Below are 25,968 nucleotides of genomic sequence, written 5' to 3' on the forward strand. Positions count from 1 at the left end.
ATAAAGTTATGCATACATGTTAACAAAATAAAAATATTATTTAATTTTATTTTAAACATAAAAATTTGCAAACAAATTTATTTTATTAAAAATTAATATAATTACATTAGTCAAAATCTACATAATTTAATAATTGTATTTATTTTTGTTAGAGTATTATTTTGCATTACTGATATGCTATATTAAATTCATAATTTATTGTATGATTAGTTTTAATAAATTTATAAATAAATTAAATATATAATAAAAATTATTCCACACTTTAATAAATAKTTTGTTATGATAAACTATTTATATAATATTAACAAAAAAAGAGAGAGAGATTTTACAGTAAATAATTTTAAATCATTTGTAAATTATTGCACTAAATTTTTTTTTAAAAAAAGTATATAACGAGATATATTTTTATTTAAAAAATAAATGTTATCTTTTATTACAAATAATATCGTGTGTAACGGCTATTAACATAAATGGTTTTTATGTCCGATATTATAGAAAATAAAATGTTTTTTTAAATAATAATATATAGTATAATAGCTATTTGTATTTTTCATTTACAAATATTTTATTTCATTTTATTTTATTATACATATAAATTTTTATACTTAAATGTTTGTGTAATGTGTATTAAATTTAATAGAAATATTATATATAATAAATTATATGGATATAACATTCATTGTTTAATAAAATCAATTTTATAATATTTATAATAATATTAATATTTTATTTACACATTATATACGGYATATTGATATATATATATGATATACGTGTGTTTAATCCTCTTAAACAAAGCATTTCCTGATAAATAACTTATCAATACATAAATATTTAAAAAATATTTATCTCAWAAAACATCTGATATTTATATAATACTGTCGACACTGTGTGTGTGTGTGTGTGTGTGTGTGTGTGTGAGAGAGAGAGAGAGAGAGAGAGAGAGAGAGAGAGAGAAAGAGAGAGAGATAGAGTTAAAATCCAATAATGAAATTTATTGTTTTTCATATAGTTTTTTATTATAAAAATATATTATTATATTTAATAAATAATTTTATTATTTCTCTCATTTATATATATATATACTAATTATGGTTATCAATGATGACAACCAATGGCACAGGTATTTCATGTTTGTCAGCCGGACGGCCGTGAGTTTAGTTTTCTGTGTCCCAATAGTACACTATATCACCAAAAGGTACAGACATGCGACTGGTGGTACAATGTTAACTGTGCCGAATCGCCCAGGTACTTTTATTTGAACGCCCGGATCGGTGTATTGCCGTCTATTGATTCAACACTTTACCGGTTTGATCCGCAGCCCATCGGATCCCGAAAGTGATGGCTGAATGTAATCATATGATATTGTTATGCAAATTATCATTTTTTTTAATAAATTTTTGTTTGTTTGTTAGATATAATGTTTATGTATTATGAATTTCCAGGTAATAAAAATAAATAAAATATTATTATTAATATATATATAATAATTTTGAAATTTTATTTTCTCATTAAATTTGGCTTTAAAATAGTGAAAATTATTTTCAACTTAAATAATATATGATAGTTATATATAATAAACTAATTTTACGATAACTATATTGATATGTGAAATATTTTATGTGTAAATCATTTATTATTTTTTTGCTTTTTCTTTAGATTATAAATTAAAATTGAAAGCATTTTTAGCATATTTTTTGTTATAAAAAATATGATTTGTCATCAAAATATTTTAAGTATTTAGTAATAACTTTTTTTATATGTTGTTAAAAGGTTTGTCATAAAGTCAATCCTTAAATAGAGGAAGTAATAAGAAAATCTTTTTTTTTTTTTTTTTTTGATTATATTAGAAATATATACTAAAATACTTTAAATATCAGACAATATATGGTAAAAACAATTATAAACTTTTTTATATAATAAAAATTTTGAATCACAATGTTTATTAATATAAATGACAAAAACATTTTCTAAAAATATATATATATTAATATATATTTATATAAATATTCATTTAGTTTATTAAACAAATAGTAAATTTGGTAAATAATTAAAATTTATTCAAATAAAAATATTATATAATTATATTTTCATAAAGACAAACGCCTATATATTTATATTTATATATATAATCTTCAAATTATATAATAGTTAGTTAATGCAATTTACAATTTTTAGATAAAAAAAAATCAAAACAAAAATTTAAACAAAAATAATAATTATAATCATAATTAATAAATTATAAATTACAGTATTATTATTATGTCATGCAATTGGATATAATATGTGGAAAATTATTTAAAATTATAATTTAGAAAAATAAATAAAATAAGTAATTTTTGCACAAAAAAATTAATTAACTTAAAATTTAAATACTAAATTATTAAAAGTAAAGTGAAATTATTAATAAAAATTAATTAATAAAAATTAATTAATAAAAATTATTATTATTATGTTTAAAAAAATAACAAAAAGTTAGACATTAAAATTATAATAACAAATTTTTTTTTAATATATACTTATTAAATCTTATCGTTGAGTTTTTTTTGCATTTATTGTCAATACATTTATTGATAACACACTAACTCATGTGTGATATATACTGAATATAAGGAATTCAACAACAATAACAAAAATTAAATAATTTCATAAAATAATTTTTTAAAACTTAATTTAAAAGTCATATAAAATATATTTAATAATAATAATAATAATTTATACAATAACAACTTATGTATTAGTTTTTAAAATATAAAGATGATATTTGAATGAAAGGGAGAAAAATGGCAAATAATAATAATATTTTTTTGTTTTGTGTGTTTCAATGACCCATATATTGGTTAAACCGTGAGAGAGAGAGAGAGAGAGAGAGAGAGAGAGAGAGAGAGAGAGAGAGAGAGAGAGAGAGAGCATCTCATTATTGATTCACTGAAAGTTTATGACACAATAGATTAAGTAATGAAAAATAAAAAAATTATCGAAAAAAAATTATGAAATTATATTATAAGATTTTATAACAATAATAAAAAGGGTTCAAAATATTATCAATGATCACTATTTTTATGGCAAATACCTATCACTAAATAATTAAGAAACAAAATGTAGTCATCAAATAAATGTTACATATAATATAAATGTATAAAACATACTATAATTTTAACATATAAATTAAATAATTATAGTAATAAAATAAAAAAGAAATATTAAAAAGTTTACTTAAATTTAAGTAATAATAATTTTTCACGCAATTATAACAACTTTAGATCAGTCAATAATAAATTTTAGGATAATTTAGATGATGTATAGGAATAATAAATAAAAGTCTAGGACAGGGATGTCTAGGAAAGAGAGAGAGAGAGAGAGAGAGAGAGAGAGAGAGAGAGAGAGAGAGAGAGAGAGAGAGAGAGAGAAAGGCAACAATTTGTTGTATGGCTTTTAATTATAATCAAATGATGATTGTTCGCCATCATCTACCGGTTCTTCATCGCGGGTCTGAACAATTGGTCGTTGAGGTTCGGGAGGCGACAACACCGGTGTTATCGGTCTCGGTGCAATTGGTCTCGGTGCCAATGGACGCGGCTGTGATGTCTTGGAAATAGGTCTCGGCTGAGCTATGGGACGACTAACTATTGGACGGGGACCGGGTGCCGGTCGTGGCTGTGGCACAGGTCGGGGAACTGGTGCTGGCGGCAGTGGCCGTTGCACTGGTTGTGGACGCGGAGCGATAGGGCGCTGGATTGGTTGCGGAGCCTTTGAGGGTATCTTTCGCGGGGGTTGCGGTACAACTGGCGCCGGCAGTGGTCTGAAAACGGGTTGTGGCTGTTGTCGAGATGGTTGGCGAGGCGGCTGTCGAGGCGGTTGAACTTTGGTCGGTTGTGGCGGTTGATAACGGGGTGGTTCTATTGGGCGAGAAGGTGGCTGACGGGGTGTTTGGCGCGGCGGTATTGGTGGCAGTGATGGTTGTCTTTGAGGTGGTGGCGGCTGTGGAATTACTGGTCGTGGACCGGGTGCAGGTGCTGGAGATTGTGGCAATTGTGGTGTCTGGTAATCGATATCCTCATCTTCATCATCGGTAGTCTGAACGGGTTGTGATGATGGTATGCGTGATGGTTGCAATGGTTTTACAGCTTGACCGGGTGCTGGTATAACCGGTGCTGAGGGACCAGGCAATGGACCGGGAGACGGTGCTGGTCTGAATGCGGGTCTCGCGGCTACAGCTCCACTATCAGGTCGAGCTGCCGGAGCTGCACCTCCTGGACCAGGTTCGGCACCAGCGCCAGCTTTGCCTAACCAAAAGTAATTATAATTATTATTATTATCTAATAATTAGGTAAATCATAATCTCATACCTAGTTCTTCATTAATACCATAGAAGTTGGGTGTTGTCGAACAGTCCACTGCATGCCAGTAATCGCAGCCAAGTATGGCCTGATTGAAGACAGTGCCGATACCGCACAGGAAGCTCTCTTTGCGGCCCTGAAAACACAGATGATAGGCCTGACATTGGGTCTCCATATCGGCATACATTCCCGGTTCGAACGGCACTCCCTGACAGGTGAAACCTGTTTTCGGTATTTGACTATAACCGGGAAAGTCGACGCCCGGCGTTCCCATTACGCCACCATAGATGGGCGGTTCGGGAACAGCTTCACCGTCGGCCGCGTTGAAGTCGCCTTCGTCTTCTTGCGGCTGTTGCGGGCGTTGCGGTCGACCGGGTCGTGTCCGTTGCGGTGCACCGACATCGCTGATGTCCTCCTGTTCCTCGAAAACCTGTGAGGGAGGAGGTGGTGGTGGCGGCGGACGACTTTTAGTGCCCTGACGTTTGATCTGTTTAATGATTTATCAGTAGATATAAAATACATGTACAGTATGTTTGCGATTATAAAATTTTTTTTTTATTTATAAACATTATTAACATTTGCTATCTGAGTATAAGTTAATCTGACATTAAATTAATTATTATAAATAATTAATAATATGATTTTTATTTAATTAGGTTTTAATTTTGAAAGTATAATTAAAATAAACAAATTTTTGTCTGTTTTTTGTTTGTTTGTTTAATTGTTTATTTCATTTGCTAACAATTTCTTTGTTATGTTTGAATTTGTAATATTTTTTAGTTTGCAAAAAAATCTCAATTACAGTAATAATTACTAATAAAATTGTAATTAATTGTTGGCAATAAAATTGCTGGTATWATAATTATGATAATAATTGGTTTCCTCATATTTATTTATAAAAGTTTTTGTACTTATAAGATAATAATTATAATAATAATAATAAAAATAATAATAATATACATATCATTTTATTATAATATTTAATATTTATTATGTAACTAAAGACCACTAGATGTTTAAAACTAATGCAATAATAATTATATTAATAATTATTTATAAGCAATCATTTTTATAATAATTTATTTTTAATATGCTGCTTTATATATATATACTAATAAAATTTAAACATAAACTATAAAAATTTCATTAATATTACATTTTAAAATTATAAATGCATTAAAATAAATCTACAATTAAAAAATATATATATAAATAAAATAATTAAAACATACCCGGTTATTTTGACAATTAACCGATTCAAGTGATAAATACACAAATAATAATAATAACAGTGAATATTTTAAATACATATTTGTTGTTAAAAAAATTATTTTAAATAAGATCACAGTTTAATGATAATACAAAAAAATATATAGTAAACTCTTAATATAATTTTCACACATAAAACATACAAAATAAAATCCTCTTATAAAGTGATAGAAAAAACAACTTTTAGTTTTCTATACATGTAATCACAAATTGAATCAAACTTTCATAACTTTTTTTTATAATAAAAAAATTTTGTTGATTTCTAACTATTGATGACCCAAACAATAGGTCTCTTAAAGTGTTAGTGAAATCGTTCACTGATAGCGCCGGGCTTTTTATAAACACCTCAACAACAACAACAATAATAACAACAAATATCAAACAACTAACCTAACGGTGCTACAAATGGATTGCCTCTTTTTTGCCTCAATTTGCTTGTCTGGTCGGCTCTCTCTTACTATAGTCTTATATAATATTGTAATAATAATAATAATAATAATAATTTTATGAAAAGCGCATAACAATTGAATAGATATTTCATTTTTCATATATATTTTGTGTGTTAAACCAAAAGGTGAAGGAAGTCTTTTAATGAGAGAGAGAGAGAGAGAGAGAGAGAGAGAGAGAGAGAGAGAGAGAGAGAGAGAGAGAGAGGTTGAAGGAGGAGATGAAGACCCAAATTCTTGACTGGAAAGTGAGTAATAATAATAATAATAATAATAATAAATACAGTAATGTTATAAACTAAAGGATGGCTTAAATATATGAGACTATATAGTATAGTACACACCGTTGTAATCATAATATTATATTAAGCATATATAATATAAATATATATATATATATACATTATATTTATATTTATTTTAATGTCAGTCATATGGTATTTAATAATCCATTGAATTTAATATAATATATGGTTTTATATAAACAGTTTGTTTTATTTTTTTCTATTTCATTGAAAATCACGTAAAACATAACCAAAATTTTAGACACGATTTCAATTAAATCGAGGCAATCGAGAGGCAGATTCCTTTCCCCTCTTTTTTGTATTAACTAACAACACAACAATCGTACAGTAATATTATGTATCTAAAACACCATATATATTATGGATGATTGCCTCATCTATACATATCTGTGCCCATAATAATACAGTTACAAATAAATAATAATAATATGCCATAATTTATTAAAAATCAATATTATAATATGATTAAAAAACAAATTTTGATCGGTGCTCGTGAAGCTTAATAAATATATATATATAAATTATATATATAAATATAATATATATATATTTATTGATTGATTATTAATAAAGTATTAAAGTATTAAAGTACCTTGATGAAGACTTAATTTTATTTTATTTTTTTTAAAAACTATTGACAATATTAATCTGTAAAATATTAACATTTAATAATATTTGTATAAACAGTTTTTTCTCAAATATTTAAATTTCTTAAAATAATAATTTCCAAAAAACAACTGACAATAATCCATAATTTATTTTGAAATTATTATTTAGTAAAAAAATTAATAAAACAAATCAATATATTATTATTATATGAAAAAATCAATGGTTACTATTTTATTATTACTATTATAAATAAATTGATAAAAATAACAAAATTATATTTTTAATATATAAATTATTTAAATAAAAAAGGTTTTATTTTATCAATTTTTTTGATGAGTAAAAATAGGGGTCACAGAGTCAAGGATACAAACAAATATATATATATATAATATATTTAACACTTTATCAGAGAGTTTGTATTTTTTTTATTTAGAAAAATATTTTTTTAGAAATTTAATAATAATATCTAAATATGTAATCTCTTTTGTATTCAATTTATTTATTTATTTTCATAAATACGACTTATTTTATTATAACAACACAACTACTCTACAATTTTTTTTTTGATTGTTATAATTATTGCAAAATTATTATTGCATTAATTGTTTTTTAGAGTTTAATGTTCATATTGATGGTGTCTATAATAATAATAAAAATAAAATAACAATTACTACAAAAGCTAGAATAAAAACAAATAACAACAAAATTTAATTAAAATACTAATTACTATAATAATTTATTATTATTATAACTTTTTTTAAAATTTAATAATTAAAAATAGCACAACTTTTTTTTAACAAATGCTAACCAATGTTAGTTTATTTGTTAAAAGTTCAAAGTCATAGATTTTTATAGCATATTTAAAGTTTATAAATATACTTAATATTTTTCAAAAAAACTAAACTTATTTATAAATACTTCATATTAAATATGAAAAGTTTTTTTAGACATGTATTAATAATAGATAACATGTTTTTTCAACTCTCAATTTGTATGCCATTATAAAGTGAGATTTAAATTATATATAAAAATCTTTATTTTTATAATTTAAAAAAAATAAGTGTGAATACAAAAGTTTTCATTATTATCGTTATTTTCATTGTTATTGTTATTATAGAGACTCACTTTATTAGAGAGAGAAAGAAAGAGAGAGAGAGAGAGAGAGAGAGAGAGAGAGAGAGAGAGAGAGAGAGAGAGAGAGTATTACTACTATAATTATTAGATAGTTTTAATATACAGTATTTATCATATAATATATACAATAATTTTTTTTAGTAAAAAGTATATTTTGAAATCGTATAAAATTATAATAATAATAATAACAAAAATAATCTTGACTTAAATCTTGTTTAAATATTTTTGTATAAAAATAATTTACATTTATTATTATTTTTATTATTATTATTATAACTATTTGATGAAAACCATGTATGTGTGTGTGTGTGTGTGTTAGGTAATGAAAGATAATGATACAAAATTTTTTTGTTTTAACTAAAATTAGTTTTTCTAGTTTTTGTGTGTGAATATGTTTGTAATAAATTTATATATATATATATATATATCTACTGTATATAAAATTACTTACACTTATTATATTAAATTTTATTTTTATTATTAAAAGGTGGATTGGGATGATAAGTATGCCAAATAAAATAAATTGCAATATAAAAGAGTAACCTTTATTTTTTATAATAAAAAAAAATAATAATAATAACAAAATATTTATAATAAATTACCACAATTTCTATTTATTTTTACTGTATTGTTATTATTATTATGATTATTATTATTCTATTTTATTATATTATAAATACAATAATAATAATAGTAGTATCTCAATAGTAGTTGAATTTTAATGCAATAATTTTGACTACAGTTTCAATTTGGGAAAAACTTAACGCAAAATAAAAGTTTTAAATAATGTTATATATTTATAAATAAAAGTATTTATTGATTAATTCACTAATATGTGTTAAAATATAATATATATATACTATATGTACAGTTTTATATACAGTTTATATATAGAGTATTATATTGTTAAGATAATTACTATAATATTTTATTATTTGGGTAATTATTAGTTTTTATTATAATTATATAAAACTGGAAATAATTTTTTTTATATTCTAAATTTAGTACATTATTTCGAAAATACTATTGATTTAATTATCAATATTTTAGGATAGCATATTATAGTACAATTTTTTAACTTTATAAAATAGTTTAGACATCATATATATACTTATAATTTATTAATATATAAAGTATGGGATTTTTTCATATATTTTAAATCAATATATAATAATCAATTTAAAAACACTCATCTATGATACTAAAATGAAATTTTAATTTTTAACAAATATTATAAATCTAATATAAATAAATCATTACTTAATATTGTTGATTAAAAATCATACAAAATAATAATTATTTTTAATTTAAAAATTTAAATTATTATATTTTTTAAAAATTATAAATTGACATTATAACATGAGTATCATTATTATCAAAAATAATTTATTACAGTTTGTAAAATAATGTTTTTATTTATTGTTTAACTTATTGTATAATTTTTATAATTATTTAATATAGTATTTACAATAATAGTCATTGATAAAATTAACTATAAATATAGAAAACAAATAATAATTTATAACTATCATACTATAATTATAATTATATACAATGTTATAAAAATAAGCAATTATAATATAAACATTTATTATTTGTTAATTTAATATTTTAATAAAACTTTTATTATCGTTATTTGTAAATATAATCAATTTTAAATATGAAGATTTTTTTTTGTTTTTTTAAATATTCAATAACAATTTGATAATTAAATAATAATTTGTAATCAATTATATATTTTTCTGCAATAATGTTAAGTTGAATACTAAAATAGTGTCCAATTTTTAACAGTTATTTTACAATTAACTAAAATAATTAAATGCTAATATCATATATTCAGTAATAAATTCTTAGTTTTCAAGTGCATATACAGTATATATATATATATATATATATATATATATATATTTATTTATTTATTTATATAAAATATTATATTCAAACAAAGTTGAAAAATTTCCTTGAAAATTTTTTAAAAATAGTTTATGATGTTAGTTAACAACAATTATATACATTTTTTCGTTGTTGAAAATACATACACAAAATAACTTGTATTCAACACAAGTAATTGATAGTTAACAATGAATGGTAATAATTTGTATTCATTTACAATAAATACTGTAATAACAAATATATAATAAAATATAATATAATATAGTGTACAGTACTGTTTATACATAAAAATATATGATTATATGAAAATATATTATAGAGTATAATATAGACAGACAGTATTGCAATTATTAGCACAAAATATAGATAACAAAAGATAAATATATTGTTTTTTTTCGAAAAAAAATTATACTAAGATTTATAATTATTTTTATAACTGTATTTTCTTTTAGTATAATAAAAATATTTTATTTTATTTTGGAAATTACAAAACACTAACAATAGATTACTTTATTATATACTACATTATAATCAATGGTTATCATAATAACAACGATTTAACAGACATTTGTTCAAAAAATATATATATAAATTGAATTTCTAATATAAATTACAATATATATATATATATATATTGTATAATAAAATTTAAAATTTTTAATAATAATAATAATATTAATATAGTATTAATAAATAATAATAAAATAGGTATTTTGTTTGTCAAAATCCAGTTTATATTTAAATATCCACTTTTAAAATTATAATATAAATGTTTAAGTAATACTTTTTATAATAACAGTTATTTAGCTATAAATAATCCACTGTGTATTTTGCTAATACTGTACTTTTCCTAAAATTTTATATAAATAAATAATTTAATTACTAATTAATTATAAAAAAAAGATTAAATTGATAGCATTTTATGGTATATACACACACACACACACTTCAAATAAACATTTTAAATAAATAATTAACATTTTTAAAAATTAACTAAAAATACCGTATTTTATCTTTTTTATTATTGCTAATTAATTAAATTATATACTTATAGTAAATGTCTATATAATTAAATTATTTTTATTATTATCATTATATCACAAAAATGTTTGAGCACTTGATGTCAACCTTGACTGAAAAAGACCAGACATCTTATAAAAAGTTTTTTTTAATTATTAAATTAAAGCAAATATTGTTTGTTTAGTAGGTTTTTGTTAATGATTTACATATATGGCTAATGGTTTGATCAGTTAGTTTGATAGCCAACTGTGTGTATGTAATACATGTATGCTTAAGTGTCCCATTTGTTTATATATACTGTATATACTGTATATTGCTATATTATAAAAATACTGTATATTGTATTAATGTTTTAAATAACTTTTTGTTTTATTAATGTATACAATATTATTGTTTACCTTTAAAATAAAAAAGTTTAAGTAGTAATTGTTATTTTTTTACTGTTAAGTCAATATAATTGAGACTTTTTATTATTTACTATATAAGAGAAAGATATGTTTATTATTTTATTGATAATATATAAAATACTATATATTTATTTTGAATTGTTTTACTTTATATTTTAAATTGAATCTAAAATAAACAAATAATATGTAAAAATTTTATTTACATTAACTATAATTATAGTGTTTTTTTCTTTATTATAAAGCAAACAGTTTGGGAATAAATTGATTGATTTGTCTGATTGTATGAAAATATATCACTGAAAACCTATTGAAACAAACAAATTATTTAGTAATTATTACTATATATAGAGAAAAAATAGTAATAAGAAAATATACTTAAGTACTATATTAGAATTAATAGCATTAAAAAAATGTTTTTTTAAAAACATAAAATTTATTATATTTAAAACTTAAATTGAAGTTATCATTACAATTAATACTACTATTGTTTGGCATTTTTGGTAGAAAATAATTGGAAATAATCAACAAAAAAATATTTAATGTGTTAAAACAATCAGAATTTAATATTAAATTTAATAATATTTATCCATATAATCCACTTTCACTGAACAACACTAACTAACCCATACACCCACACAATCACTTAAAAAAACAATTTTTTATGCCATTTATTTGATACAATATTGTCTGTTTGTAACCTTTATTTAATGAATTAAAACATAAATATAGTTAGTTTTTTTAAAAAATCAATTAAATCTGGTTTTGATATTGTTTTTATTTTGGAAAATATAATTCACAATTTGTTAAACTTTTTTTTAAATTTTCTAACTTTCTCTCTCTCTCTCTCTTTCATAATATATATAAAACTATATATCTGTTTGATATTTTTTATTTTTTGTTGGCAAACAATTATGATAACCACCCAAACAGATACCCAGTGTGTGTGTGCCATATGTCAAAATATTTAGCCAACAAAATTCAATAGTATAGATAACTATTGCTGATATCAATGGATAAACACTATTATCATTATATCTTATATATATATATACTATACAAACAAATTTGATATACAATATGAGGGCCAATGAAGAGGTGGTGATGGCATAGACAATGAGATTTCAATATATATTTTTTTTAATAAACAAAAATACTTTATTTTTATTATTGAACAAAAAATTAGATAATTGTTTCAATAAAAAAAAGAAACTGTTTTATTAAATGAGATTCAGTCGTGAGTTATTGTATACAAAATAAACCACTTTATAAAATACATTTATTAGTAGATAACTATCAAAATTATATTTGAAATTGAAATTTGATTATTGATATCATATTGAATTATATAGATTATAGAAGATTTGCCTAAATTGATAAATATTTACATACAGTTTATAAATTTATGAAAATAGGACATAAAATCATTTAAATAATTAACTAATTTTTTGTGTTATAAGTTTTGTATAATGTGTTATAAATATTTTTTAAAATATCATTTTTCTAGTGAAATATATTTAATTAATTTCAAGGGAATAAATGACTGATACATAACAAACAGGGGTTGTATTATTTCGGTCCATATTTGGTTAGGTTTACTGTTATTTTATATATATATAATATTTTTGTTGTTGTTGTTGAAGATTGATATCATAAATATTGTTGTTTATTTAAGTAATAAAATGTGATTTATATGAATTTGACATAAATTTACAAATTTATGTATTAAATTAATGACTAATACTCGGTACTTATAAATATACTTTTATATAAAGTATATCTTTATGTATATATGTGTAAAGGTTTTCATAAGTATCAAAAATACAGTATAATTTAAGTTATTTTATTTTATTTATATGTATTTGACATCAAAATGTTATGATATTTTTTTTTAAATATAAATTTTGTTGATTTATTTTAGCAGTAGTATAATACTTATAATACTAATTAAAAGTTGCAAATTTTATTGTAACTTCATATATGTAATATCTAGATGCCAAGGTAATTTTCATTGGTATTTGACAATTATAAAACAAAAATAATTACTCATTTTACAAATAAAATTTTTATTTTGTTTCTAGTTAAGCAAATTGTAAAGTTTTTAATATATATATATATATATATATATATATATATCATAGATATAGATATAGATATAGACATTACAATTATAATTTAGTTATAAATTTAAATAAATAATATACAATACTATATAAGCAATAAATAATTATGTAATCAAAATGCAATAATACAATATAATTATTGCACAATATTGAAATTGTTATTTTTGTTTTATTTAAAAAAAACAATAATATTGTATATTATTTAATATAAATTCTATCAATAGATTACTTATACTGTTAACTACTGAAATAATATAAAAGTAATAAAAATAATAATAATAACATTTAATTACATATTTCGATGACGTGATAGTGACAGTAATTGCATATTATTAGTGATATAATGATTAGATTTTTTGATAATAATACTATTAATTCATAAAAAAATTCTTGAAACTATTAATTACTAGAATTATGAATAAAATTTTTTGAATAAATTAATCACTTATCAGTAATTTTCTATTATCATTATTATCATTATTGTGAAAGTTATTGTTATTATTAAAAATAAAGTTTAACAAATAGCTTTAATATTTCTATAAAATATTTACAGTATAATAGTTTAGAATAATATATTGTATATTAATAATTAATTAGAAATTTTTTTAAATATAATTTATTTCAGTAATAATAATAATAATAATAATAAATATTTAAAATTGCTAATTAATTATTATACAATAATGATAATAAATTATAATTTAACACTTACTAATAATTATAAAGTAAATACAAAACTAATATGATTAAAAAATTACGAGTCAATAATTTATTAAAATTGAACTTAAAATTATAATCAAAAAATTTGTTTAATACAGTATTATTATACTAAACTTAAACGTATTAAAAACTTAAAAGTATTTAAATAATAAAAATGCTATTATTATTATAACAGTAATAGAAAAATATTATATTTTCAAAAAAGTTATAAAATATATTATACAATAAGGCACTTAAAAAATATTAGATTTTTAGTCAAAAAAGCCAACAGTTTTTAAAAGCATATATTGGATATTAAACGTGACGTTAAAAAAAAGATAATTCAATTTATTGTTATGTATTTTATTATAAATGCCAATCATTTCCGATGAGATATTTTTTTGGCAAACAATAAATAATGAAAAAATAAATATATTTATGTTGTTATCTAATATTTTTACATATTTTCAAATTGGGAAAAATTATGGTTATTGTTATTACAAGCAATAATCATTATTATATTTAAATATTAACTAGAAATATGTAATATCGCATATATTGTAGATTTTTTTATGTTTAAAACTATTTATTTTTTAGTAAAACATTTTTGTATACTGTACAGTATATGCTTAATAAATAATAAAACAAATATTAAAATTTAAAAACTAATTAATATTTCAATCGACAAATTCAATGACAATAATATTTTCAATTGATGAATAAATACAAAACAAAAATTATTTAAACATTTTTTTTTGTTTTGTTTTTAAATGAGGAAATTGTTACATAAAACACACTAAATATTTTAATATTTTATAAAATACATGAGAAAATTGATGATTGAATGAGAAAAAAAAGAGAAATCTTTTATTTTATTAATATTGAAAATCTAATGACTTATTGAGTATTAAATTTTTTATAATAATAATATATTAAATATTAAATCAATTGTATAGACAACAACAAAAATTGATTGTTCACAACGTTTTACTGGTCATCACAACATTTAAACACTGATATTATAATATAAAAGTGTGAATAAAATTATAAAAAGTAATTTAACTCTCATATTATTATTAAAATTATTATTAAAGTTATCATTATTAATATTTAGTTTATCCATCAATTTATTGTATGTAAACTATATTGAATGATAATAATTTTATTTCTCATCAATTTATTTAGCTAAATTCAAAGTTCAAATTGATTATATATATATATATATATATATATTAATAGTTTATATAAGTTTCACCTCAAATAAAATGTTTTCTTTAAAAAACTAAAAGTAATGCTAAAAGTAATTATTCACTAAAAAATTGAAAAACATAATAAATTTTGTTTTGTTGTTAATAAAATACAAACAATTTTTATTATGTTATTTACTTTTTCTTACTTTTTCTTTCTAATTATTGATTCAATGAATAGTTCTCTCACTCTCTCTCTCTCTCTCTCTCTCTCTCTTTCTTTCTTTCTCTCTCTCTCTCTCTCCCTTTAAATATATAAAAAACAAAATTTTGATAATTATATAAAATGAAAATATCAATAATTTATAAGTTTTCTCATAACATAAAGATTAAATGAGTGAAATTTAAACAACAAAATTAAAAATTATTTATTATTTAAGTATTAACTGTTATTTTCAATTTAACAACAAAATTATTTTCAATTTTCTTTTCGTATAAATATGTTTTCATATTTCATAAGTCAATCGATGAATAAAATTATATTTGTATTAACCATTATAGTAGTAAATAATGTTTATTGAGTATAATAATTGATTTACAATTGAAAAATTGAAAAAAATAAATAAATGCTATAAATAATATTTTAATGTATAATAATGTACAGTAATAAATAAAGCTATAATAATGCTAAATGAAAAAAATATAATTAAATATAATTGCAATTGACAGCAAAAAAAAGCATACTAAATATAAATGTATAAATAATTTTGTTTTTTAAGGGGAAAACCAGTACTATAAATACAATATACTATTAATACTGTACACAAATTTTATATTAAAATTATAATTTTTAAAAATAATTATCTTATTTATTTATAATTATCAATTTACTTCTAGTTTACATCCGTTATATAGCAAAACATTTTTTTCAGGCTATTAATTTAATTTTACTAATTTAAAATTAAAATTGATTTAATGGTATTACAATCCATACAACTAATAAATAACATCTTTGAAATAAAACAATAATTTTAAACAGCAATTACAGTATATTGTGAAATATTTTTCTTAAATATCTGATTGAATTAATTATATGTTTTTAAACAAAAAACAATTTAATTGAATGTCCAAAATATTGATGTTATTTTATTATACTAATCGATGAAAATCATGAATTTACTATCAAAAAAAAATATTTTGTGTTAAAAATGATGTTAATTATAATAATAAAATTACACAATAAAATTTGCATTTTATTAGCCGATAAAAACCAATTGTCATGATTTTTTTCAAAAACCCGTACTGTTTATTACAATATAATTAACTGATAATCTTATCAATGATATATCTATTAAACAGTATATACTGTATCTATCTATACATACACATAAAAAATTGTGTGATTTTTATATAATATTTTATTATTTCATTTTCATTTATTTAAATAACACACACAAACATATAAACAATATTTAGTACACTTAAACTACAGTATATATCATTGTGTAATAGTAGTGATAATTTATATTTTGTATGCGATATTATTGCAAGCCTTGAATTAAAATCTCTCTCTCTCTCTCTCTCTCTCTCTCTCTCTCTCTCTCTCTCTCTCTTACTCACCAATGATGATGATTATGATGACCCTCATTATTTTATTCATAAATATATATAACTAAATATAAGGTATATACACGATAATTGTTAAAACAAAATTATATATTATATTGTGTATATGTGTGTATGTTATGGTTTAGTGGGAGAAACCAAATAAAATTTTCAATACAGAGAAATTTTCCCAAAATTATTTTATTATAAATATACGGTATATTAACAAATGAGAAAAATAAAATTTTATTAAAATATTCTTATTTAGTTTACTATAATAGTAATTCATATGATATATTAGTTTGAATAGATATACAAAAAAAAACAATTTCTATTTTAAGGTATGCTATAAGTATCATCTTTTATAATATTTACTGTATAGTGAATACATAATGATGTAATCATCAATTTTTTATGGCTTTCCCCAGATTTTGGTCTTTAAATTGATTATTATTATTATTATTTCAATTGAAGGGGAAAGTTAGTGTATCTGATGAAAGGACTTACCTTTTATGACCAATTAAAGGTGTTTTTCACTATTAAAAAGCGCTTATCTTTTATTATTGCTATTAGTGTGTGAGTGTGTGGTGTATATATTTATTTATATAACTATACAGTAGTATAAAAGCTTATTATATTTACATATATATAAATTATATATATATTATATTAAATAAATATATTTTATTTTAGATACTACTACTACTTTTACTACTCACCCCCTTATTTACACAATACCTTATGTATGTGACTTACATGACTAATATGACTATAGGCTATACACATACACACAGTATTTATTAAATTTTATTGAGTTTCTATTGAATTATTTATTTTTCAAAAAATAACAAATAAAAGGTAATAATAATAATAATAATAATCAAATAAAAGAAAATATTATCATTATTTTACTTTCTATATAAAAAGCTCCAGCCTTATTGGTAATGATACTCATGTAGCTTTTGGAGGTCTATCGAGACATAACCGTCCCCTYAAATAAAAATTTAATAATAATTATAAATAATAATAAACGGTATATCTCTCTGTCTCTATCACTCTATCATCACTTGAGTCTTGTAAACAGATATCTTCAGAAACACTGTTGAAGAAGACTTCCTATGATTTTGTGAACAAATAAAAAAGTTAATGATTTTTATAATTTTTCTGTTAATTGTTGTCTAATAATGTTTTTTTTTATTCATAGTTGTTGTTGATGTWGTTTATACAGTATTTTATTGTATTATTATAAAGAGCTTAATATAGAAGTGAAAACATTTTTGTTTGTTTAAAAAAAGTAAAAATAAATATAATTTAAAAATTTTTGCTTTTCTATTGTCTTTAAATATGTATATAAATATATAATTTGTGTTTCTTAAAAATTTACTTATATTTTTTACCATTTATTACTTATATCATTATTATTTTATATAAAACATTATTATTATTATTATTATTATTATTATTATTACAATATATATAGTTAATAGTTTTGCACTCCTTTTTTCTCTATGTGTTTTGTATGTTATGTTTTTTAATTTTGTTTATTCAAAGAAAAAGTAATAATAATAATAATATTTTTATTTAATAATAATTATTATTATTATCGTAATAGTAGTTAATATAATAATAAATGTTTGTTTGAGAGGATAGTTGAAGAAGACACTCAAAAAAAATTTATTTAACAAAAAAAATTTCAATAATACTGTATTTATTTCTATTATATTTTGTTTACTAAAAGAGATTTTATTTTCTCATAAGATTTTCATTTCAAGAGTTTGTTTTTATTTCAGCCAAAAGTTTATATATTTTTTCCTTATATTTAAGATTTTTTTGTTTCATTTCATGTTTTATTTCATTCATTTACTAAAATATTATTTTTCCAAATATTTTCTCACAGATTATCCAACAATTTCTATCATAATTTTCTAACCAAATGATGGTGTGATTGTATGTTTAGATTATATATATATTTTTTAAAAAAATTATAATATAAACAACTATTGCTTGAATTTTATTTGTTTTAATCAACAAAAATATAATAATAATAATTTTAATAATTAGTTTTGTTTTGTTTTTAGTAATTATTATATATTGTGTTCATCAATAATAAATAATTTTCATAATATTAATAATAAATAAAATAAAAATGTTTATTAAATACTTATTATTCGCCGTTATTGTCATAAATGCAGTCAACTGTCAAAACATTAGAGTAAGTATTAGTTATTATAAATTATTTGATATTATTATTATTATTATTTATTTTATATAATTATTTATATGAATATTAAAATATTTGACTATGCAATGAGCTTAATATTTATTTTTTATTAATTTTTGTTTGTTTGTTAAGCATGTATTATTTAAATGATTAAAAACAAATTCATTATAATATGGATACACTTTGAATAATAATATTATATAATTATAACACTGTTTGTTTGAGTTGAATATTTAAATTTCAAAATAAATATTTGTCATTTTTATTAAATATTTATTTCAATATATACAGTATACAGTATATACTGTAGTATTATGTATTGTACTGTATTTATACTATACAATAATTGAATATTAAGTTTCATCAATAATTGAATATTTATAATAGATTATGAATTATTTTGTAATAGTTTTTTTTTTGAAAAATTTAAATTAATTACCATTTATTTTCTACGGAAGTGAGTGTGTCTAATGCAAACAAATCGTGTATCAATTAATTATACATTTAAAAAAAAWTTATATATATATTTTAAATAATTTTCCACTATATATTAATTTATTTYCAAAGTAAATTTTATTAAAAAATTATTTTAATTTAATCTAATTTTTGTGTTGGATTGTATTGATGTGCTTAAGAAAAAAATGAGAAAAAATAAATAAATAAGAAAAACAAAAGTTATTTGCTATATAATACATAATAGCATTAATTTTTTATTATTATTATTACAGTATTATTTTGCTTACTGACCCTAATATATGGATATAAAAGATGATAAAACATTTTGTAAAATGTTAATTATATTATAGAGTATTTTTTAATGGTATTTCTAAAAAAATAATAATTAGATATTTTTTAATTTATATATTTTTAAGCAATTTGTTGAAATCATAAATGAATTTAATAACTAGAAACATAATAATTAGTTATTTTTTATTGAAAATATTAAATTACTGTTACTTTTTATAATATTATATTTTTTGACTGTCCACTGATTTTAATTTTTTATTAATAATTATATGATTTTGTTGTATTAATTTGAATTTAACTTTATTATAGTATTTGAAATTTTTTATTAGTTTCACGTACAGTATATTTGATGTAGATTTGCATTAATTATTGTTTAATACTTTAGGAAAAAATCAATTTACTTTACTATTTCAAACATTATTGATATTATGTTTTTTTATAAATGTATTACACATTATTATTCAAAAAATACTTTATTCAATATTTTTTTTTAAAATTCATAATAAAAAAAATATTATCTTTTCTGATGATTAATTAAAAGTTGAATGAATCAATCAATTCAAGGATTGAATTGATTATATTCATCAAAAATATATAATAAAATTTAATTACAAAAAACATAAATACATTATTTAAAGATACTTAATATAACAATAAAATTCAAGTTTAATAACTTTTTGATTAATATTATTTAAATTATTTGAATCAAACTTAATTATTTAAATAATATTTTGTGCTATATTATATTGTTAGTATTATTACCTTGACACTATCATAATTTTCTTAAAATTTATTTCAATAGAAAATTTAATGTATTATCATAATGTTATATTTTAAATGTTATTTAATTAACATTTAAAAAAACAATTTCATTATGATTTTAATAAAAAAGTTGATTGATTAAAAATTAATAATWAATTTTTTTATAAAAAAATTTATCAATAATTATAATAAATTATAAAAAAACAATTATAGTATATAATGTATTGCATAACAAATACTAGTATTTAAACATTAATTAATCAAAAGTTTTTTTAGGAAAAATGTTTAAATAATTTTTCATTTTTATGTTAATAAAAATTTTAATTATTATTACTGTTTTTAGGTCCGACGTCAAGGTGTTAAAGGATATYCACCACAACAACAGCAAATAGGAACTGGATATCGACCGCCACCACCACCTCCACCGCAATCGAAAGTAATTGCAACCCAACGCACCCGTCCTTCTCGTCCGAGACCTCCACCGCGACCACAACTTCAAGAAGACGAGGGATCGGTCAACGCGGCCGACGGCGAGGCCAATGCTGAGCCACCGATTTATGGCGGCGTTATGGGAACGCCTGGCGTCGACTTTCCCGGCTATACTCAGATACCGAAAACCAGTTTCACCTGTACTGGCCAGCCATACGAACCGGGAATGTATGCCGATATGGAAGCCCAGTGTCAGATCTATCACATGTGCTTTCAGGGACGCAAAGAGAGCTTCATGTGTCCGATCGGCACTGTCTTCAATCAGGCCATACTTGGCTGCGATTACTGGCATTCAGTAGACTGTTCGGCGACACCRAACTTCTATGGAATCAATGAAGAATTAGGTATATAATTGATTCAACTTTTCATAATTATTATTGAGTTTTATTCATACAATCGTTAACTTTAGGCAAAGCCGGTGCCGAACCGGGACCGGGAGGCGCGCCACCGCCGGCCAGACAACAACAACAAGGCAAGCAACCGCCCCGTAGACCAGCGCCAGCATTACCAAGACCTCAACCTCCCAGACAGCAACCGCCACCACAAAAAATCAATGTCATAGCGCCGCCACCACAGCATCAAATAGCCGCCAAAATCCCGCAGCGACCACAACCCCCGGCTCCACAACCGTTCAGACCACAACCCGTAGCGCCACAACCACAGCCACCGCGAAAACTACCGCCACAGAGACCGTACCCACAACAGCCCCAACAGCAGCGTCCTTATCAACCTCAGCCCCAACAGCCTCGTCCTTATCAGCCACAACCTCAACAGCGACCATTAGCACCGATACCGCGACCCCAACCCTATCCTCAACCTCAACAAAGACCATACGTTCCACAGCCGCCGCCACAGCCCAGACCGCAACCGCGACCAATTGGTAAGACATCTCCACCCCGACCCATTCTCCCGCCCCCTGTCCTACCACCCAGAGTACCTTTACCGCCAGCACTGCCGCCACAAATACCGCAACGACCTATTGTTCAGACAAGAGATGAAGAACCGGTCGATTTTAGTCAAAAACAGATCCAATCGTATGACTACTAAAGCGCCGGGAATTATGGCATTACATTGAATGCCTATTTCATTGCTATCAGTCATTGCTATCATTTTATTAMATCAAAAAATTTTGAATACATGATAATAAAATAGACAAAATACACAATATTTACCACATATTTATGTATATTTACAACACTTTTTTGATAATATCTATTAATTTTTTTTATTAAGGGGTTTAAAATATTAATACATATATTTGTTATGATATTTAATCAATCAATACTAACATCACAAAAATAAAACAATTTTTGATATATTTTWATTATATGTWATAATAAKAAAACTAATAATAATAATAATAATGTTATCATTATTGATATATTTCAATAATTATTCACMAAATTAAGTGTTATTATTATCCAGATATTGAATAGTTATTTAGATGTATACCAAATTAAAATTAGTCATTATTTTTGATTAATAAGTTTATTTGTTATAAAAGTTTTTTTTATAAAATATTTTACTATTTGTTTAAGAAACATTTGTTTATTATTTTAATAATTTATAATAATCTCAYTATTAATAACTATTAGTATATGRTTTAATCATTTGGATCATTGAAAAAACAAACAAAAATATTTAAGAAAAGGTGCAAGTTTATATTTAAACAAAAATTAAACTAATAACTAATAACTAAATGTCATTTATAAAATAAATGTTTTTTATAAAAAAATATTWTTGTATAAAATCATTGTCATTATAATTATTTTATTTTTTTTTAAAAAAATTGATCCAATYCTAAACTATTCATAATGATTTTTCAAAAATATTAACAAGTAAAGTTTACTAAAAATTTTGCTTTATTTAATTGTACAATTTTTTTAAACAAAATATTGTTGATAATACAGTAATTGCAACATTATATTTGTAACAATTTAATATAATAATATCTATCAAAATACCGTATATATATATAATTGTATTGTCACATTAATTAATAACTATTACTTTAACTATAACTATAATTAAACTAMAATTTTAAAAATAATTAATTTTCATAAATGTTATTATAATTTTACAAACATATTTATATATTTAATATTAATTAATCACTTAATTCAATTTATATTTATATAACGGTATATTATAATGTCTAATATTTTATATCCATTTATAAATTTATTAATTCAATTTTTTTATTTATTTAATATTTCTTTAWTAATTGATAACTAATTTYTTTGTTATTAATGTTAACTAAAACCACTAATAATTATTAACCACTAAACAGGCAAAACTCAACCCAAACCACAACAACAACAACAAGAAACTAGTGACGAAACTTTAGCACCCGTTCAGAGACCGCCGGCATCACCACCGCGACGGCCAATAAGTAAGACCAGTCCACCCAAGAGTATTATCGGCGGACAATCGCGTCAGAGACCGACACCGGGACAGCAAAAGCCAAAACCCAAACCTATACCKCAAGTGCCTGAAGAACAAGAAGAACAGCCACAAGTGATTGATGCTGAAGAACCCGTTGATGAACAACAAGAAGAACCAAAAAATCAGATTAAACCACAACAAGAGGAACCAATCGATGAGCCAAAAGATGCTGAAGAACCAGAGGAACCGCAAGAAACAGATGAACAACCAAAAGAAGAAGACAAAGAAGAGGATCAGCCACAGGACTCTGACGATGAAACTATTGTCGAACCGATAGCTCCGTTACAGCCACCTAAAGAAAGACAACAACAACAACAGCCATCACAGGAGACACAAGACGAGGACCAAGAAGAAGAAAAAKACGAGAATCCAACAGAAGATGATGAACCTGTAGAAGATGCTGGAGTTCCACCAAAACCGAGTCCCAGACCTAAACCCAAACCACAGGAACAGCCAAAACAAGAATCTGCTGACGAAGAGCCACAACAACCGGAAGAACAACAGCGCGATGTCGAACCCGTAGAGGAAGACCAACAACCAGATCAACCTGAAGAATCTGAAGAGCCTGAARAACCAGAACAAAAACCCGAACAAAAACCGTTAGCCACTCAAAGACCAAGACAACAGCCAAAACCGAAGCCAACCCGACGACCCGTTCAACAGCCAGARCCCGAAGAGCCGCAACAAAGCGACGAAGAGCCCGAAGAACCAGTAGATCAGGAACCAGAAGAACAGAAACCGAAACCAAAGCCAACTCAACGACCAAAAACTGCTCAAAAACCGGTTCAACGCCAGCGTCCAACTCAACGACCGATAAAACCGGCGCCGAAACCACAGAAACCGACACCCGATGAACAACAGTTCGAAGAGGATGACCAACAGATAGAACAGCTCCGGGATACCGAACCGTATGATAAATGATAGGCATTGACACCACAATATCATACAATATTGCACTGGGATTTCTATGCCTATCCGGTGCTGCCAAACCTAATTGTGCTCAATTAGTTTTAATTTTAATTTTTTTTCGTTGTCTATTTAGATATAAATATTAGTTTATATATTTTGTTAATTGCAAATCAAAATCAATTATAGATTTAGTTATCGTATTTATCAATAGTTATGGTATCTATCGCTCAAATATACAGTATATATACAGTATATACTGTACAGTATATAAGTGTTGTTATAAATAATTTTATTGTTAAAAATTATGCTATTTTTTAAATACCTGTTTAGTTGATAAAATGAGTTATAATTATAATATTTTATTTTTAATAATAATAATTTGCTGTCATTTAAATTGAATGATTTAAAGTTTTTGTTGATATTTTTATTCACACACACCCGCCCAATCAAATTATGCCACCCACCTATCTAGCTATTAGTCATAATAATAATAATAATTTTTATTATGATATCCAAATATATCCCCAAAATCACAATCAAAATTTAGGTCAATTTTATTGTATTTTTTTATTACCAATATTGTAAATAAATAAATATATATATAACTATAAATATATCAATATTTTTTATTATTATTTGTAAAACTTTTATTGTAAAACAGTTTTTATCATAAATTTTAATTGAATAAAATATTTTATGATTGATAAACTAATTTTTTAAAAATTTAACAAGAAACAAAAACAAATAAAATTATTATTTCAAAATTAAATCGAAATCAAAATAAGAAATGTAAATAAAATATATAAATTTATATTACTTTTAATATTGTCTCATAAAAAATACTATTAATAAAATAAACTATACATCTACTGTATGTAAAGTATAATTAATTTATGTTTATATTAAATTWATATATAGATATACAAATATATCACAAATATATTTTTATAGATATAAAAATAACAATATTAATTCATTATAACATTAGATATTAAATATATTCTATATTAAAAAAATTTTTGTAATATAAATATACTGTATATATAAATTTAACATAAATTTACATTTATTTTAATATTAAATACTATTTATAATTATATATTTATTCAACAACAAAAACTTATTTATTTATAATGATTATTAATTAATATTTATTATTAAAAAAAATTATTTTGATAATAATAATAATAATAATACTAATAATGATAGATGTGATGGAAAATTATTATCATTATTACTATTTTAAGATTATTATTGATTAAAATCGATGCAATGTTGCGTCCTGTGGCGGCAATACACCGATCCTCTCATTGAGAAAGTAGTAGTCGGGAGATGCTGGACAGTCAACATTGTACCACCAG

At 22.3% G+C, this 25,968-nt stretch overlaps 2 protein-coding genes across 2 annotated transcripts; one reads left to right on the plus strand and one right to left on the minus strand.

Annotated features, from left to right (window-relative positions):
* Positions 1-3,384: 3,384 nt before the first annotated feature.
* LOC128954760 (uncharacterized) lies at positions 3,385-5,836 on the minus strand. Its single transcript, XM_054300356.1, has 3 exons — positions 5,831-5,836; positions 4,350-4,827; positions 3,385-4,286 (listed from the first exon to the last, which is right to left on the minus strand). The coding sequence occupies exons 1-3, from the start codon at positions 5,834-5,836 to the stop codon at positions 3,436-3,438; spliced, it is 1,335 nt and encodes a 444-aa protein (XP_054156331.1). The 3' UTR covers positions 3,385-3,435.
* Positions 5,837-18,933: 13,097 nt separating this feature from the next.
* Positions 18,934-24,777, plus strand: LOC128954771 (cell surface glycoprotein 1-like). The gene is made up of 5 exons (XM_054300370.1): positions 18,934-18,981; positions 19,113-19,246; positions 21,108-21,597; positions 21,663-22,133; positions 23,544-24,777. The coding sequence occupies exons 2-5, from the start codon at positions 19,181-19,183 to the stop codon at positions 24,617-24,619; spliced, it is 2,103 nt and encodes a 700-aa protein (XP_054156345.1). The 5' UTR covers positions 18,934-18,981; positions 19,113-19,180; the 3' UTR covers positions 24,620-24,777.
* Positions 24,778-25,968: the final 1,191 nt, after the last annotated feature.

Source organism: Oppia nitens, unplaced genomic scaffold (assembly GCF_028296485.1).
Source record: "Oppia nitens isolate AA-2021 unplaced genomic scaffold, nextdenovo-longstitch-racon4-pilon3 scaffold29_pilon_pilon_pilon, whole genome shotgun sequence".
Taxonomy (NCBI): Eukaryota; Metazoa; Arthropoda; class Arachnida; order Sarcoptiformes; family Oppiidae; genus Oppia; species Oppia nitens.